Genomic DNA, 19,822 nt, shown 5'->3' with positions numbered 1-19,822 from the left:
AACTGTGTCTCATCCAACATTGTGTAAATATATCCCAAGCTTAAAGACAAGGTAAGACTGCTAAACATACTGAGCTTGGTATTTTTGTTTTAACTTTATTTTCGTGTACAGTTGCAGAATATATATAAAGCATAGAAAACGGTATATTTTAAAGGTTTATTAGGTAGAAAGAATATCCTAAAACATCTTTGTCTGTTAAGGCTCTACTTCAAACTTTTTTGGCATTTGTTTTCTTGGTATACAGAACATTCACATCTCCTCTGTTTTATGTGGCATCACGTATACGTTGCTGTTTGTACAATGTGGAGTATGTGTATGCTTTTCACTTTTAATTGGGACAGCGCTTTTACAGTGGAAGCAAGATGTGCACATGTATATATACATCTTCATTTTAAATAATGCTCTATAAATGACCAAAGCAAGAACCTGAAAGAGCTTCTCTTCAAAACAACAGCACAACAGCTTGGCTTATAATTTCATACAACTGTCTTTTAGATATAAAGTAGTATTTTAAATCCAAATATTTGCTTTAAAACTTCCCTATTTGATGTTTGAATAAAACTTGCAAATACCTAGCTTATAGTCTGTCTACTTTCAGCCTTAGGCCTGCATCTGTTTGTTCAAAACAAATTCTGCTTGCTAACAAAATTCAGGTTTTGAGTGTATTTAGCAAACTGTAGGAACACTACTTTAGAGAAGTGGGCTGTTTATTTGAAATTTAGAGAGTTCCCACTAAGAGGGAAGAAGCCTGAAAAAATACTGGCATCATGCTGAAGCAAAAAAGCACTTTGCTCAGGCTGATTTTTTTTTTTAATTTGTTGTCTTATTTGTATAATTAGTTATCATTTCCTGGTAGGCTTTATTTGCTTGCAAAAATCAAATCTTGCATGTGACAGCATGTTAGGCTATTCAGGGAATACTGTTGTTCAGGTGAACAGTATTATTTATGCTGGAAACAATTCTTACACAGTTAGTTGCCCAAACTTCTACTTTGTAAGAGATCAGGTATGAATTATCTGAAGATGAATGGGTCAAACCATTAGCTGATACATACTGCAGCATCAATTTCAATAGAACTACAGTATTTTGTAATAATGTATTTGTTTTGCATTAAGTGTAAAAGCTCATTCAAAACCTTTTTTTATTGCCTGTCATGGGTCCAGCTGTAGTGAGTGTACTGAAATAGACACATGGTCGGTGCTTCTACAAAGTCCTGTCTCCATTTAAACAAAGCTGTGACTAACCAGAAAAAGTCACTTCATTCATTCTCCACACTGGTCTCCAGACTCCTAAATCACCATCAGTCAAAGCTAATGTTATACTGCTGAGCATTTAAGCTTGGTATTACAGTACAAATTTAGCCTCATTAAATAATTTAAAAATAAAAGTCACCATGTCATTTTGTTTTGAAAACCATTATGGAAATCAAACATAGTTATTACACCCCAATTTATTTAGTAGAAGTACTTGGTACAAGTAAAATCTACAAGGGAATTTATAATTAAGTTTTTAAAGGCCAATTCCTAATGGGCAGATTCAAGGAATGCTTTCTGGAAATGATACGTTAAACAAAGTTACTACATCAACATTCTGGTGTAGTAGATATGCTGCGTTATTTGGCCATAAAAAAAACTAAATTTGGTATTGCTGAATCTCTGACTTGCTTAAAATTTTGCAGGTGTAGGCAAGGTAACTATTCTTCTTCAGAAAGACTGCACAATGCAAAAATGAAGGGATTAGGGATTGAATGGGGTATCTCTTAGCTGAGGCTACTCCAGTCCCAAGCTGTGCAGTGTTTGGTAACTTCTCCCAGGGGCTCTGTACATTTGATTTAAATACGAAAGAGGAGAATCATCTTCTAGAGTGAAAAAGGAATCGTTTACTTCTGTGAAGCAAGTAGTTTTAAAGAAGCTTGATGGCACTTACTGCACATTACAAATAGCAGAAAGCTAGTCCCCTGCTAAAACACATACACTCAGTGCTGCTTTGGGCTTTTATAATTGTTTTTACACTGTGATCTGGGCTTCATTTTTTCCCCCCTATATTTATCCTATCCCAAAGGAGCAGACCTGGGACAAGAATATGGTTAGTATATTGCTTGCAAATTAATAACCACTGGCTTTATTTGTAAGCTACTAGAGGCCAGAAATAAACTGTTAATGTCTAGTTATGGGAAAAACATTTATGATGATGAAATATGTAAAGGCCAATTTTACAAATACGTAAAAGCTAACAACTTGTCTTTGTATTGCTTAGATCCCTGACCTGTAGATGCCAAGCATTCCAATAGACCTGCAAGGTTTTGTTCTGTTTCATATCAAGAACACAGTACATTTTTAGAGAAACAATAGCTTTACTACAAAACCATGTAAATGATTATATACAAAATGATTATTGGAATTTGGTTTTGTACTGTAGTGACAAACAATTAGCTGCTGACATTTATTTCCGCTTCCTTAATACTAGGTACATAACACCACTGATCAGAGTAAAAGCAAATGCAATCCAGGCTAAGATGAAGGAATAGCCATACTGGCCTTGAGAAACTTCAATATTATATTCATTGCTCTTGTGCAGTTCTTCATGCCTATCTGTATAAATGGAAGCTGCAATCATAACACAGAGACCTGGAGGAGAAAGAAAATAGTAGAACTTAGCATCTTAAAACAACTTAAATATGCATAACAACTATTCACTGTCTCTTCTGTCAGCTCCTGCCACTTGCACCAATATCTCTTTTTGTAGAGAACTCATTTTCCATACCCAAACTAAACTGGGAGAAGTTCAGGACATGCTTTTCAGTTTTTTGGGCACGGATTAAATTTTAAAGTGCTGCTGTGTGTTCATGTTATTTGCAATGAAAACAATAATTCTAAGCATCTGGATAATAAAGACTAATAAAAATTATGGAAGTACCTGCCTGTGACAATCACAAAATTGTTCAAGAAGTTTAGAATCTAATATTCTCTCCCTTCAAAGTTTAAATGACTATTTCTGAGCAGTAATAATGTTATCTATGTTTCAACTGTGTTTACTTGTATAGAGTAGAAAATTTTTAAGCGAATACAGGGCACAAGCTATGACCTCTGGAGCCCTCCCACTTTCTCATACAGCTGGTTGTTACTGAAACTTTTTCCTCTTCCCTTTCCTACTTTAAGGCAAGCATCACTGATGTAACAAGTGTCAACAAATCACTCACATGACAGGAGCTGGATAATAGAAGTTAACACAAATCTTTCTCCTTGTTTTAGTCGGAAGAGTTGAAGAATGAAAACCAGAAATGCCACACAACAGAAAATAGTAGACAGAATCATGGTAGCCTGAACAGCCTGAACTGATTGATAATCTGCAAAAATAAAAGCAGCCTTGATTAAAAATGCAATTCATCCCTTTACCTACTCCTTCACTGAACAGAGGCAGAGCAGCCTAAGCTCTGTAAATTCATCAGATACACCTGTTTGCAGTATGTGCATTGCCTAGGATGGCTYTTCCCTGCTTTCTTTTTATTAATTCAGCCAATGGTTTAAGGACTTTTTAAAGCCTTTCCCTCCTCCCCCCCCCCATACCACACCCTCTGCTTCGATCTACATACTAAAAGCATAGTTAAACTGCCAGGTGTCTAAAAGGGCTTACAAATGCAGAATCATGCTGTTCACATGACTTGGAGACAGCTCTAGCCAGTAAGATGTAAATGAACATGACTGCCAAACTCAGTATAAAACTTCTATTRGGTTCAGATTTTCTCCTGTCAGTTAACTCTCTAACCTGGAGCTAAAATAACTAATTAAAAAAAAAAAACTACATGAAGCTATCTTGCAAAACTTTGCTATAATGATATGGACAAGTTAAGGTACTTAAATATGTTCTTTTTAGCTGCTCTCATCTGAGATGGTTATGGTGCCATCAGTAGGTCTGTGAACAGCAAACAAATATCTGAGCTGTTTTTAATCTAGCTAGTTAACATACCCAATTTCCATGAACACATAACAATAAAGACATCAAACCTAGCTCAAATCTAGGTTAAATTCAAGTTAGCTTTGACATGTCTTTGTGAAATGTGATCATCTTACTAATTGCAGTAACAGATATGCCCTAGGGGCAGGTTTAGCTCAGCTGGTTAGAGCGTGGTGCTGCTTATGCCAAGGTTGTGCGTTCAATCCCCGTACGGGCTATGCTGAGGGTTGGACTAGATGACCTCCAGAGGTCCCTTCCAACCTCACCATTCTATGATTTCTATGATTTAAACCAATTCCATGTACCTAAAAAGTAATGATTGTTTGAATATGGCTGTTTAAATCATCTACTCTTTTAATATATACACCAAGTCTGAAAGCATATCATAAATGTATCAGTTAAGAAAACATTTTTATTTTATTTTATTCTGATAAAGCAGGAGATTAGACTGTGCTGTATGTTGTTGTGTTCCCTATGTTAAAATTTTAGATTGTATTCTGCCCTCCTTTTGCCCCTTTGCCTCCCATTGGTACACACATTTTTAGGTTCCTCTTTGAAAGTTAAATTATGACAGTCATATTCTATCACTTTAGAGCCACTTGCAAATGACTTTACTATTTTTACCTGGTTTAATTTCTAAGTGTTGCYGGTTGTTTTATTCTCTTCTACTATGCTTTCAAGTGCATTTGGTTGTTCTTCCTGTTTTCCTCTTACAAAAACTGTTTGCTTGTTCAAAATGAAAAGCAAATATTAAAGGTTTTACAAGACTTGAGTAGTTAAGGCATATAGTTTTTTGAACAAGTATGCTACTGCCCCTGCAAAATTTAGCTGCAATTTCACAGTATATCCTTCTAAAGGAACTATGAGACACTCACCATTGAATTGATCGGTAATAGCTGTACAAGTGGTAGTATTGGTGATGCATGTTCTCCAAACATCTGTAGAAAAATTATCTCCTACCCACCAGGCCTGCAAAACAGAAGTAAAAGAATCTTACAGAAAAAATAAAACAAAACCCTGCTGGTTAGACAGGTCAACTGGAATAAGCTTCTGTTCATTTTTGCTACTTAACTTTTCAAACAAGTTTTCAGATCTAATGGATTCAAAAGAAATTCTTACAGGCTAAACCTTAAGGAAAAGAGCAAAACAAAGAGGAAACTCTTCCCTGTCTTGGAATGGGTGTGAAACCAGAGGCTTCAGGGACCAGAAAACACTTTGTGTTCCCAACGCAGAACTAGAAGTTTCCATTGCCACTGCTCAAGATCTGGACTTGGGAACTAATAGGCCGAGGGATGGGAGCAGAGGCATTTCTAACTGTTTCCTGGTACATCTGCTATTGACTTATTTACTGAACAAGAACCTGAATATTGCATCAGTTGGTATCTGGATATAAGTTAAAACAAGAGAACTCATAAAAGCTTGAACTTTGTGTTTATTTACTAGACGTTTTGAAGTAAAGGGTATTTTCATTTTAGACCTATGTGAAGTAAAAAAGAGAAYTGGCAGGGATTACTCAATAGATAAGGTACACAAGATCTACTTTGTTCTGTTGCCGATTCCAGCGTGCTGTTCTTAGCAGCAGTATCCAGACCCCATTTGGAAAATGCAACTCTCAAAGGCACAACATTTTTTAASTTCTGGGAAATAGCAGAGTAATGTACCTGTGAAACAGAAGCCTTGACTATAAATTTCCTAGTTCCTGACATTAAATGAATCAATCTCAGCTTTTATAACATAGCTGTACTTTCAGTGTGTAAGAGCAGGATGTATATTCTATGGCATCCGACTGGAAGTGGCTATTGGCTCATTAATATCCCACTACTGCTATTTTGATGTTTTAATATTTAACACAGAACAGTATTATAACAACTGAACAAATTTTTATGGTATCAACCCTGCAAATGCTGCAAGAACTCCACACAAGTGGTATTTCCTCAGGAAATCCATTCCAGCTACAATAGCTACCCAGGCCTTTGTTCTGACTCAAGTTGGAAAAATACAACTTTTAAATATGAATTCTGATAGTATCTGCTACTGGAAAAGATATTTGAGAAACCTTACAGATCACTGTGCAGCTTTTCCAACAGTATAGCAATAAAAAAAATTTAATGTATTATGACATTAGGAGTATGTGTCATAACAACACTGGAATATCATGTTTAAGAAAAATCATTACTTTCCAGAATAAACTAAGCTATTCATTTGGATTTTGCAGTCCAAGTTCAATACATTTTTTCAACTTTGTATGCTGTATAATTCTTTCAGCATGATACTCATGACTATATAAACCTCTAAACACCACAAAATCTAACAGAAGGTGGTTAAAAAGTTTAAATGTTTAAATGTAAGTGATGACACAGAGTGCACATTTGGTTATTTCTACAATTCTATTTGTATGTAGAAGGTCTGATCTTGGAATAATTCGCTCTTACACTATCCTAACTCTCTAAATATTCAAAAGGAACAGGTTAAAACAACCTGCTTTTAGTGCTCAATTAATGACCTAATTCAATGCAACAAATCAACCAGCTGACTGAAAGATAACATCTGAGCTCATACAATTTTGCAATAAAGAGCTTTGGGTAATATATCCTTTCACTTAAAGCACAGTCTTGGAAAAGAGTATAGGATTTGAACCAGCTTCACTGAATATAGTGAAGTATTTCCAGTACAGATTTTTTTTTTAATTCTAAAAGCCTGAGCACACACTTTCTTAGAGAAAGACAGACTCTAATGAGCAGTTAAAAATATTCTCAGGATAAGCAGGCAGTTTTAGAAAGATGAAGATTATGAAGAGCTAGACATTAACATTGGAAGACACCTTTTCTTTGTGACCAGAAAGAATTTCATCTGAAAAGCAACATGATTCTAGAAGTTTGTAGTGAAATTACTTCAAGTAAATGGAAGTAGTTAAATTCTTCTTGTCCCTTTCATAATTTAATTAAGCATCTTGAATAGTCACTTCTAAGGAAAACACTTTGGCTGAAATAATCACTATGCATAAATCATGAGCTATTTGACTTCATACATGTAACATAAAAAGGCAAGAGTTTTTTCCCTTTTTTCCTCAGATCTAGCTGAACCAAGAGCCATAGCTCCACCCTCCAAGCACAGTAGCATTTGTAAATACACTCACTGGTTCTGCATCGCACAGGGAAGAAGATTAGCTGCATAACATGGACTTATACACAATGCCAAATACAAGCATGGCATTTACTGGTATTGTCTCATCCAGCTAAAGAAGCAACATGAATGTTTCGGGTAGGGAGTTTTTTAGTTTGTTTGGTTGGGGATTTTTTTCTTTTTTCTTTTTTTTTTGGGGGGGGGGTATAAAAAAGCGTAAGTACAGCTAACAATATTAAATGCTATCAGTAAGCAAGTTTAAGGCAACTAGAGAGGCATTACTAAAGGGATCAAATTATAAACACAACTAAGTGCAAATAACGATTTTATTTACACTTTAGAACAGCTCAATTTTGCGTGGCCTTGTGGGAAATGGGAGCTCTGATAAAGGTATTATGAGTACAGAAAATGATACAACATAGTCCATGTAAGCTCACTGGTCCATTTTAGGTTGGCTTCAAGCAAAGTTGCCAGCTCTATTTTTAATTGCATGATTTTAAGTGTTATATAAGAAAAAAATTGCCTAGTCCTGAAGTCTTTTATACACTGCRTATTCAAAACATAATGTTTGTTCTGATAAAAAACTAGTAAGATTTCTAAGGTTCAAAATGTATCTAGAAAATCATCTGAAACTCAGTAAGAAAAGTTTGTATAAAGCTTCTGACAAAGCTTGCCTTACAGACAAACAGGAGAACTCAAACTTACATTGTCAATAGTTGAGATGAACAGCAGTGCTGCTGAGGTTATATGAAACACAATAATGAAAGCCAGAAGAATCAGCATCCTTGACGTGAGGAGGTTTTAATCTGAGACAAATCTGTTAAAAATAAGAGCATGTATGATCAGTCTTTAAAACCTGTTAACTGAGCAATCTGTCATAACGCTGTCTTCTCGTGGCCAGGAGGTAGCAAGGTCATCCTCAGCGTATTCCACAGCAAGGGGCTTGTCAGATTTGGTACTGTTGGGTGTACTTTGTACAGGTCTGACTTCAGAGACTCATTCTTTTTCCAGAGATAAAAGATCACATTTGAGTCAGACTATACATCAGCATAACAGCTTTTTGTTTTGTACGGTAAGTAGCTAGTACCATTGGCATTAAAAGGAATCTCAAAAGTGAAGCCAAGAGGTGCACTTCGTAATACGCTATTTGGGTGGCTGCAGTGTTACACACGAAGAAGTTTCTCTTGTGAGCTTCTCCGGCAAGAWCATCAAACATACTTGCCTGCTGACGTTCAGAGAACTGGTTTTCAAATCACAACCTCATTTGCTCCCGGATTTGGGGAAGTCTTGTTTCAACCATGCTTTCGAAGTGGGAAGAAATGCAAATTTCAAAGGAAAGGATGCTGGTAGAATGAAATTAAGCATATCAAGAGCTACCTCCTAGATTTAGGAACAGCTATGACATATCTTAGCTTTCATATAGTTTGTCCGTACAGAAAATAAAGCTCAAAAGCTTTAACCTTTACTAAATAACTTAAGGCTATCGTTTTCTTTACTATGTTGCTCTGACAATTAGGGTTGAATAAATGAGTCAGTTGTGTCACGCTCTAGTCAGTCATTTTCAGTCACACAATACTCCTTCTAGTCCAGATATTATCTTCTTACCTTATCTAGCCCAATCAATATCATTTCATGTCTCATACGAAAAAATTCTTATGGAGAAAGAAAGTTGCTGGATGCAGACTCACAAACTTAATTAGGATTTGAACTGGAATCCCCAGGGAATCTATAGGCAGATAACAAACACTTTAGGGGAAACTCCTATTAATAATGTATTGAAATGTGCAATTGCTTGGTACACTCATTATAATCATCTTTTTCTTGTATAAAAATACTTGCCAAGTAACATATGCTATATTCTATAAGGACTGATATTTTCTTTGCATTAAATGTGTACCATTCTGTAGTATTATCTGTGTATTATCAATCACCAGTACAGTAATGGTTTCTCCACTTCCTTAACTTTAAAAATTTTCTCTTATGTCAAATGATCATATTCGTGTAACAGAGCAAGTATCTGGATGAAGAGGTAATTATATGTTTTTAAGACTTGCATGATTTTTTTTTCCATGTCTAACCTCTTTGCTACTGTTGTGTGCTAAATTGATTAACTACACATACTGTTAAGTAATGCAGATGGAGAATTCAGCTAAATAAAAGGATCACTTTGACAGCATTTTTAAAGAGAATAGTGGCACCACTGGCATTCTCATCATTCCAAAACACAACTACTCTGCAAAACTTCAACAAAAAGGTAACAGACAGCATATAAACATACTGAATAGAGATGAGAAGTTCCAGACTAATCCCTTATGCCTACACTGGAGTACTGCATTTCACTGCAGTGCAGCATCATAACAAGGACAGAGGCAAACAAACAACATTAAAGTGCTTTAGAGAAAATAAGAATTAATCTGAAAAACCTTTTTCTGTATCTATTTGGAGTGATTGTATGGGAAAAGTAAGTCCAAATCCTGAAAAAAGGAAAGCATCCACTCTGAGAAATTGGGAAGGAATAAACACAACGTTAAACTTTGCCTTTTTAGCCACAACAAACAGAAGCAGTAGTTTCCTCCAAAGAGTCGATACTGCCAAATGACTCAAGATCCTGCACCTTGCAGCCATGTTCTGTTTCTATAAATGTCATTCATGGCTGTCGAGTGAGCCTTTCTTGAATGAAAGGAAGGAAGAAGGAAAAGATATTTTGTGGTTTTGTATAATGCCACATGAAAATATTTTCGCTGTAAAATGTACCAGTCTTCACACAGTACCCTCTTGTCTAGTGGTTAGTTTTCTTTCCTGAGTTTCATCTGTTGCAGAGATGGTATCTAAGCAGACAATAATGCAACACTCATCTGCCATACAAGGAGAGAGAACCAAACTGTACTCAGTATTATTTTAAGGCTAACAGTACGATTTCGTCCTATTAAATGAGGCATCATAGAGTAAGACAGACAAAAAAAAAAAAAAGTAACCTTATCAAAACCAATCTTGCAAAAACCAAGATTTGCCAGCCCAGAAAAATCTATTTAATCTTCAGTCAAGTGAATATTTTTGTTTTACTGCCTTGGCGGCATAAGCAAAAGAGCTTCAAAAAGAACAGATAAACATGTATGGGTGATGAGAAGACGACATTATATATCTTACCCAAATAAAGTCAAGTTTAAATGAAAGTTTTCATTCTGATGTAATGAAAAATGATTGAAGTCTTAATACAATTAATTTTCTACAGTCTCAGTTACTGAGCCTTTATTCCAAGAGAAATGATGTAAGGCTGTGAGAAAATAAAATGCATGTAAAAATCAGTTGCAGGTGGTATTGCTACTAAGCCACCCACCACAGTGAAGGCTGCTAGGAAAAGTTTGATGCCTCTCCGCTGGCAAACCTTAGGAACAGACAGTTTTAGACACTTCCCCTGATTTGTTGGCAACAGCTACTTTCACAAGCTCCCAGCGCTGCCCTGCACAGTGCTACGGCACTTCCACACACACCGGTACTGAACGCACTGGGGAAAGCCAGGGGACAGCCCAGTTCCAAGCAATCCACACCAGGAAAAAGACAACAACATCTTGTTGCCCAATCCGTCCTGCTTGAGCATGGCAGGGATCCCAGAAGGGCACAAAAAGATCTGTGGACTTCAGTCGTTCTTAGCAACTTTCTCTCTCCTTGGAGACTGAGGAGGAGGCTCTTGTTCGTCACAGACGCTGCAAGGAGTTAAGGAGGGGAGAGCTTCCCAGCTAAACTCTGTATAACTGGGCACAGAAAGCAGTTCTCTTTTGAAATGCAGCCAGCGATAGCACAGAAGCTCCTACAGAATCTGCATCCCTCTAATGGCAGGAAGGACTTCGTCTCTCTGGGGGCTGTTAGCAAACAGTCCTCCTTTACTCCAGGCAGGGCTGGGATTTAAAACCTCATTCTGGGGAGTCAGGCTCCTTCCAGCCCTTGAGCAAGGAGCTCTTGCTTCCCAGTTCTTCCATAAGCAGCCTACCTGTGTACCTTTTCTTGCATCAGACAGCTCCCTTCCTCTCTCTATGAGCAGGGAAAGGACACGATTAGATTTTCACACTGAGAATTTCTGAGAACAATGTCTGCATTAACACTTAGAATACTTAGTATTTTAATTATTTATTACTAACCAAACACTTTGATAGCATCCTATTTTGCATACTAACTGTAGTCCTCTTTGTTTTGTCACTCATTAACTGCTCCTCAAGACTTCTCTTCGGGTTCACAACTGTTTGCAGTTCTTTTAGCAACAGCTTCACTCCCTGTCAAAGCTTGCCAAACCAAGAGCAGACATCGATTACACTGCCAAATGGCATGCACTGCCTTGCTCTTTCAAAATGGAGGGCACCTGCAAGAACAAATAAAGTAGCACTCCTGTTTACTTGGCTGAATTAATTCCGCTCTATAGAAAAAACAGAAATTAATCTTTAATTAAAGGATTAATTAAGATACATTTAATTTGTGTAGCCATAAGAAAATATTGCTTAAAGGTGTTTGCTAATAAGAACAAAAAAATATATTTTCAAATCACATACATTTGGCACTCTAACAGTGTGTATTATTGCAAATAAACAAGAATCTACAAACAATTGTCCTAAGAAGATGCACAGAAATGATCAGACTTTTCAAATAAAACTTAGGTATGAATGTGTGACAAGTGGTTTTTATTATTTATTTAGTTTGCTGTATTGCAGATTTGGAAGTACTGCTCTACTTATCAGTGCTAATCCACCCTGGAATGAAAACATTCACAAGGATTGCTCAACTCTTTTGTTTTAATCTCTTCATTATAGGTAAGTATATTTGTACTGATCAAAAAAGCTTCCTGAATAAAGTCATATTTCATATTCTATCATTTGAAGCAATACACACTATGCTCTCCAGTCAAAGTATTCATGTTTAAGTATACTTCCATTAGGCACGGATGGAGACTGCAGTGATGCAACAGATACTGTTCATCTTTCCCCAAACTAGTATGAATTCTTTTAGTAGTTTATACATGCAAAAAAAAAAAAAAAAAAAAAAAAGAAAAGAAAGAAAGAAAAAAGAAAAAAAGAAAAAAAGAAAAAACACCATAGAAGCAACAGTCACAAGTTACAGCACGGGATGTTCCAATTGTGAAAAATGTTTTCACTACATCCAGTGAGCATGGTTAAGCATTGAACCGTGGCCCAAGAGACTGTGGAATCTCCATTCTTAGACATTTTCAAAACTGACTGAAGCAAGGCCCAGGGCATCCWGAACTAACTCCCTGCTTGAGCAGGGCACGGGACTAGCGACCTCCAGAAGTCCTTCTGTCCTCCACTGATTCTGCAGCTATTTCAGAAACCTCTCTGTACCAACCTCCAACAAAGCTAAGAGAAAAAAGGATATCACTAATAAAATTTGACTTATTTTATCACATATCACATTTAAAAAAGATATGGGTTTGAAGTAGGAATGACACTGGAGCTCAAAATGAATTCTTCATTTGCAAGCATCGGCATTTAATACCACTTTAGAAAATACGTTGTAAGACAACTGCAAAGATGCAACTGAGGTAAAAGTGCCTGCTCCCTCTGAATTCAGACATAATAAGCTATTAGTATCCTAATGAACACATCCACATATGCTGCAGTAATAAGATTTCCTGCAAATGTTGTTAAGTTGCAGAACACTTACATAAAACATTGAAAACAGAAGGCCAGTTATATTAACATTTTTCCAAATAATACAAGAGAGTTGTTTCTGGGTAATACTTTACAGCTACCTTATTTTATATAGGGAGGATAAGTACAGCATTCATTTATACTTACCTTTAATCTTTTCAGTAAYGGAGCCTATTGACAGCAATAATTTGCACTTTTGTTATTAAACCCTGAGRGGCTTTACAAGATGTGGCTAAGAAGAACCTCTGCCATGATCTTCAAGACATGCAGAGGTAAGTGTCTTTTTACACAATCTGCAAGATAAAATCCTTTTCAATGCCCAGCAGTACAAAAAAAAAAAATACTATTAGAATTCTTTCTGCTGTTTAGTACAGCAAGCAAGCAAGAAAGGAACTGTCTTTGACAGTTCTTAACAAGTTTATCACTACTTTCCAGTCCAGATGGGATCTCTGCACCCATGCTTTCATTTCTTCCTACAGGGTTAAATTCTGCTGTCAGTTTGTTTCTCATGTTTGCACATACTTAATCCTTGCAATCGAAGAAGCACATACACCGTACAGTATGTTCATGCTGCGCTCACTTGCACTAAGAAGGCTGGAATTTATCCACTTTGTGTCCTGCCCTCAGTTCCTAAGATAGAGTCCATTCTTTCTCTCTCTCTCTCTTTTTTTTTTTTTTTTTTTTTTTTTAAATCACCTCCGTCTGGGTCTACGTACGTAGCCAATCTCAATACAAACACTCCTGGCACATAGTCCTGGAAACACAGTGAAAATATGGCAAAACAGCTTCTGCTTTGCACACACCAAGGCCTGTGTGGCTGTTGGTACGCAGGCTGCTAGTCACCCACACCAAGGGTGCTGTAAAGACACACCCAAAAGAAGGGGGAGAGGATCCTGCTAAACGAGTTGGCATACCTGCAGCTTTCTGCACGCAGGATTTTTCATTGCAGCTAGAACAGCAGGTCTCCGGGCCACCAGTAAGGATTTGATTCAACTGAACTTCCTTGAGATCACTGGTGCAAAACTGTATCAAAGCAAGCCTTTTTAATTATCAATTCTTTTGCCCCTCAGTGCTGTAATTAAGACTATATAACTGAAATTAGAAGAAAAAGCTTGTATACTGGCGGCATGTGAAGTCTGTCATCTTGTGATACATCATAAGATGTTTGTATTTACAGGATAATCACTTCACTTAGAGTTCTTGTGCCACATCTCATGGTGTCTTATGACATAGCATAGAGCAAACTCATGTTTTGCCTGTGCCATTRTTCCTAAACTTGGATAAGATTCCCTAGTTCACAAGGAACAGGGTGATACTGTTAAACTACTATTTTTTTTAATCAGATATGAAGGGTTGTTTTTCTTCTTGAATGATTCTCAGAAACAGGAAAGTGAAATAAGTTCAGACAGCAGTTTTTCCCAAACTAGCAAAAGTTTTGAGTATTTCAACAATCTAATGCCTAACCAAACAACGTAAAGAACAAGAAGTGCAAGAAATTTAAAACCACTTGAATAATTATGCCAGTTGAAACAGCTCACTTCAGTTTCATTACCCCTTCTTCCCAAGTTAATTCAACAACTGGGAATACCAATATTACAGGATATAATTTACTGAGTGGCATTCCTTAAAACGAGGCAGATAATACCTGAATTCTTATGCTTTCTTTCTACACTTTTCAATATTCCCTTAAGTTGACTAGCATATAAAACTGGGCATCATAGTATGTGTTTCGTGCTTGATTATCTGCTGACTAGCACTTTGGGCAGTTTCTTTGTTATGCAGCAGGCTACATTAGATTCTTGCAGTCATCCTTCCTCACCCTCCACTACTCAGCATCTGCTTGTCAACTGCATATATCAGTTTTAGTGGCACCTTGCCAGCTGTTCTTTCATTAAGTGATACTAACTCAAAACCTCCTTGAGATGCCTAGAGCGCTTCACACCATTCATATCATCTGATTCATGTTAATTCTTCTAATACCAGTTACACTTCTATTTTCAACCTTTAATGGTGTGCAAAACGCTAGTGCGCATGACCGCATTTATGTTGCGCTGGCCTTATTCACAGTCTGTGGTATCTGTACATTAATCCCTCCTTTGAGTAATTTCAATTGGATCATCTGTCTGTTGTGTTTGTTGCTGCAGAATTAACCAAGGCAACTAGCACACGACTGAGCTCTGTCAGGCTGGCCTGACAGAGGGGCCTGACACAGCACCCCTCTGACACTGTCCTCAGCATTTCTGCACACCCCCTCGGTTGGTGTGGGCATTTTCCAGGGCTCTTTAAGCTGTGACACATTTGTATCCTTCCCAAGTCAGCTACAGGACATGACTCCTGCCATGCAGGGAGAAGTATGGAAAAGTATAAACACATTCTAATGTTTTTTTTYCYTYYWMYYMMCYKKWWYMWYMMYKSMARKTWAAAAAAAAAAAAAAAAACACTAAAGTACACTAATACTATTTTATGTGATGACTTGGGAGCCTTATTTTAAGGAATGAGCTTAGCCTTTAAACACTGCCTAGAATATGAGAGCTAATTCTGAAACTAGCATTGCATATAGATTTATTAACTGGATGTAAAGACTTTGCTGCCAGTAGTCCCTGAAAAGCATATTAATAGTTCTCTGATGCATTAGAGTTTGTAGGTACACAAACTACATAGAAAATGAGTTCTCTTTTACTAATGTCTCATTATGAAAGTGTAATTTGGCAGTTAAAAATACATATCTACCAACAAATGTGGCAGTCTCTGTAGTTGTGCTGAGTTATTCTCTGTTCTCAGTGAATTTAATATAGCGTAAAACTAGGCAAAAGTGAACTGTTTAAACCTGAAGATTGTAAATGCATATTTTTATGGATTTTCTATGCATGGACCTAAAGAGCTTAACAGATGTAATGTACATATATAGCCTTGCTCCCTAGGAGAAGAACGGACTTGAAGAATCCTTTGGTCTCAAAGTGTATGAAGGACCTGAAGGTCTCCAACAACACTGACAGATCTATTCGTCATGCTGAGGGGTCAGATTCAAATTCTGACTTACTTTTTGTGCTCAGATAAACAAGGGCTACAAATGAATAAACAAATAGTATGTCTCTTTAGCCAGCTAACAAACCTGTAAGAAGTGCTGCTGGTTCTTGGTAGACCTCTACAGTTTTGAATGGGAACCTGGAAGGGAAGTTCGAAATAACAGTAGCAAACTAGGCAGCAGAGGGGTTCCCATTCCATTTTTCCTGGTACAAAGCTAAGTATGCAGTCCAATGTATGCTCTTCAAGGAACAAAATTTCAGGCCCTCAGCTTGATGCTGGACTTGGATGGAGAGGGCAAAGCATAGGGTCAGGCCTTAGAAGCAACGGACACCATCAGTTCTTTTTGCTTACGAGTAGTGGTAAGCCCCCAGCAAGCTGGCAGCTGAAACACACTCAAGCCTGCAGCTTTCTGTGCTATTTTATGTGGAAGGAAGACATCTTCTCATTCATACTTCCAGCTACATTTCAAAATCCTTCATTGCAAAGCAAGGAAATCAGAAGGAGGTGAAACAATGTTCTCTATATACAAGTACTGTATGCAAGCAAAAAAAATAAAAATAAAAAAAACTAAAGAAAAAATAATTCATAATGTTTCCTACAGTTCTACTTGAACTGCAACTTTTATACTTTAATTCAATGGTCAAAAATGAAATTAAGATCATTCTGATCATCCAGACTTTTACGGTGCTCTGGCAACACACTGAGTTAGGACTCAGCAATCTCTAGTACAATTAAAGCACTTAGCTTGTTATATTTTGACAGTGAAACACACCAGCTAGTGTGTTTGGATACAAACTAGCAAGGCATGGTATGATCTAGTTTATGTCCACCTTCTTTCAGGAAATCTTGCCTTGCAACCAAAACCCTGAGGTCTGCTTTTTGTGTACCTGTAGATGACTATAAGAACATATCTATAGCTTAATAAAGTCTTTTGTTATAATGATGGCTGGATGTTTGCTCCTCCTATTGGTACTGCCTGAGGAACAGTGAATCTACAATGAATAATCCCATGTTCTTGGCCTAATCAACCAAATATGAGGGGATACTGAAACACCCTTTCAGCGCTCTGTAAATCTATTCCACAAAGCCTAAATCTCAGCTCATGTTCAGAAACCCTGCTTAGCTGGCAAACATAGAAAAGACAGTGCCTACAGTGATGTCTGGCAGTTTTTCCCTGGAGCTTCTCAGCTTCATGCTCATCCTGTCCTCACACTAGAATGGTGTTAATAAGCTAGTACTCCAAAGTCTGGGAAAGTAAAACCCTCGAATGCCATACAATCCACTTAAAAACATAAATTAAAAAAAAAGAGACAGAGACAGAGACAGAGACAGAGACAGAGACAGAGACAGAGACAGAGACAGAGACAGAGACAGAGACAGAGACAGAGACAGAGACAGAGAGAAAATGGCTAGCTTCTGGCTTTGAGTACTGAGGTCCAAAGAAGCTGACGTTCCTACCATCTTAAAAATGTTTTTATGGAAGTTTTGATGGCATTTGGGATGAAGCTACAGATCCAACATTACTGCCACTTCTGTAACTCTGTCCGTCATTTATTTCTGAACAAGTTCAGACTGGGTTTAGACTTGCCCTACCACTCCTTTCACTATGGCCCTACTTCATGCAGGGCAGAGGGAAGTCACTGTGCCACTGAGCCTTTGTGGGTAGAGTGAGAAAAAGAAAACAGCTCAGGCCTATGGGAAAGCATCAAGACAATGCCCTGCCTTGGGTGGGAAACAGCACCTAGGGGAAAAGGGGCTAGCCAGGTCTTACCTGAACATTCTAAAAAACAGTCTCCAGCTTAAAAGATTCGAGATAAATATATTCAAATACTCCAGCAAAAACTCAGAAGTATAACAGCCACCATGCACTTCAATGACAATTTAGTAGGTACAAGGTTGCAYAGTTACAGAAGCTAGTTACCTACTCCAATAGACATGCAATTCCACACGCCCATCAGCAGTCCTCACTGAGCCTTCATCTTTTCAAAGTGAGCTCTCTTTTGGAGGCTTTTGCATGTTCAGCAGAAAGACAACGTTTGTCCTCTTTCAAAAGCACAAACCATCTCCCTCTGAAAGAAATTTTTCATAAACTCTCTTCCCTTAAAGACATCTTGTTACTGCACTTTTACTCCAGGTAATTATACTCTCAGATTTAATCTGTTCTATGTCTGCTTCTAAATCCCAAGAGAACCCACACTAGTGTAAGCTAGATGGCTCACCCATTTCTAAGACAAGCAGCTACAATGATTCCTCAGCCTTCATCTCTAGCTCTCATCATGGTTGTTGCTTGGAGACTCCAGGACATACTCATCCACCTACTTTTTTTCCTTTTTTTAAAAAAAGAAGCATAAAAAGGAGTCATGTGCCCTTGGAAAAAATGCTAACAGAAACTGGTCTTTAATGGAAGATAACCAATGGCAGCAATCAGTTCAAGACACTAGTTCTCAGAAGGCACATACTGTTTGAGAAAAGCCAGTAGTAAATTGAAAGAAGAAACAGCTTGTGCGCTGCAGTTTTTGGTTTCTCACAAAACACAAATATATTCTTTTAATTTTCAGTCATCTGCAAAACATTTTACAAAACATTTGCAACTAGAAGTGTGTGTATGGATAGAGCTTAATTGTATGCTTAGAAACTGAAACACACACACTTCATTTCAGATATTCAGGACGGACATCCTTTCCATTCAGCCAGTTTGGTTTTAAGTTGTACAGCAGATACTACTTCACTATAGACAAAATTRTAATATACATTAAAACTTCTTAACAATCAAGCTGATCTAAAAGAACTAAAAGTTTGTTTTGCTAGGCTAAACACAAGTACTTTTCGTTCTGACTGGTTCATTTCCAAAAAGGAAGACAGACTGGGGATATACTTGCTGTATACAGATCAGGGTAAACGCACGTAAGTAGAAAGAACTATTTAACCTAAAGACCAGAATAAATGACTACAAATCAGTTATGAATATCTTTATGTTGGAAATTAGAAGAAAGTTCCTAACCTTTAGAGCTGTCAGGTTCTGGAACAACCTTACAATCAGCACAGTAGGCAAAAAAGAGCTACCAATCCAAAAATGGATTATCTGATACAGTGGTTGTGCTAACAGCAGAGCAGACCTGATTACCCACAGGTCCTTCCAGTTCTTTACTCCTGTGAAGGTTATTCCAACAATTCGTTTTATGTTTTGCAAGATTTTTTTGCAGGATCCACATGCCCTTGGGACTCCGCTGAATTCTTTCCTATCTTTCACAGACTTCAGGTAACACTGGGAGCAAAGCTGACTTTTGATCTGTACAACACAGTAATGCAAGAAGTGATCACGGGATAGATGACACACAATCAGCTTTAAGGAAGAATTTGTTTCTCAGGTGTGTGGTAAAGCTACAAAGGACAAGCAGCACCTTGCCCTTTTCTGCAGGTGATCTCAGGCCACCATTCCCTTCCAGCACTGTATAGCTCTTTGCAGCCTGCTGGCATAATCCTGGCTCCCCGGCCCAGACATTATTAGACAGACATTTAATGAAGCTAGGGCTATGATATGGGGGTGTACTAATAAGAGGTTCTCATAGCTTGAATAGCTTAGGAACCTGCTTGTGAAGCAAATAACTGAACTGAGGTGTGGCCTGGCCTCACCCTTGCTCAATCATTGTGTGGACACATTTTGGTGTCAGGGTTGTCCCCGTTCAACACCTTGTTAGGGCAGGGAGGGACAGATCAAGTATAATGCTAGACCTTTTCAGCAGGTTGACAGCTTAAATGTGTCCCCAGTCTGATTCAATAAAAAGCAAAAAAACACACCTGCAGCATTAATTCTAGATATTAATATAGTTCTATGTGTTTCTTAAAAATTGAGCCCTACTAGTTACAGCCTGTTTATTCAAATGATTATTCCAGATACAACAGAACAGCTAAAGTGATTTATGTTGTTCCACCTAATTAACCAACAAACAAAGGCAGAAAAGGTCTGTCTTTCCAGATTGAAAGCAATGCATTTAATTCAGTAGAAATGAAAGCCGATACTGTTTTAACTTTGGCAGATGTTCTATGGAAATTGCCAGCAATTA

The 19,822-nt window shown here is 37.5% G+C and overlaps 1 protein-coding gene across 4 annotated transcripts; it reads right to left on the bottom strand.

Moving 5' to 3' along the window:
- Nucleotides 1-142: 142 nt before the first annotated feature.
- EMP2 (epithelial membrane protein 2) lies at nt 143-18,078 on the bottom strand. Of its 4 annotated transcripts, XM_085303302.1 has the most exons (6): nt 17,978-18,078; nt 13,646-13,823; nt 7,783-7,894; nt 4,830-4,923; nt 3,200-3,346; nt 143-2,627 (listed from the first exon to the last, which is right to left on the bottom strand). In XM_085303302.1, the coding sequence occupies exons 3-6, from the start codon at nt 7,858-7,860 to the stop codon at nt 2,443-2,445; spliced, it is 504 nt and encodes a 167-aa protein (XP_085159428.1). In that variant the 5' UTR covers nt 7,861-7,894; nt 13,646-13,823; nt 17,978-18,078; the 3' UTR covers nt 143-2,442. The 4 variants fall into 4 exon arrangements, with proteins under 4 accessions (XP_085159428.1, XP_085159454.1, XP_085159436.1 ...); XM_085303328.1 differs by lacking the exon at nt 13,646-13,823; XM_085303310.1 differs by lacking the exons at nt 13,646-13,823; nt 17,978-18,078 and adding an exon at nt 12,879-12,964.
- Nucleotides 18,079-19,822: the final 1,744 nt, after the last annotated feature.

The sequence above is a fragment of the Rhea americana genome, unplaced genomic scaffold (genome assembly GCF_003343005.1).
Source record: "Rhea americana isolate MKP2758 unplaced genomic scaffold, rheAme1 scaffold_10, whole genome shotgun sequence".
Lineage (NCBI taxonomy): Eukaryota > Metazoa > Chordata > Aves > Rheiformes > Rheidae > Rhea > Rhea americana.
This window is presented reverse-complemented; position numbering and strand designations above follow the sequence as displayed.

Bases quoted from the DNA above. Each gene is read 5' to 3' on its own strand.
- EMP2 (XM_085303302.1), bottom strand. From the start codon at position 7,860: ATGCTGATTCTTCTGGCTTTCATTATTGTGTTTCATATAACCTCAGCA. The intron at 4,924-7,782 runs GTAAGTTTGAGT...TCTGTTTTGCAG, and splicing joins TCATCTCAACTATTGACAAT to GCCTGGTGGGTAGGAGATAA. The intron at 2,628-3,199 runs GTGAGTGATTTG...TTTCTCCTCCAG, and splicing joins TATTATCCAGCTCCTGTCAT to GTCTCTGTGTTATGATTGCA.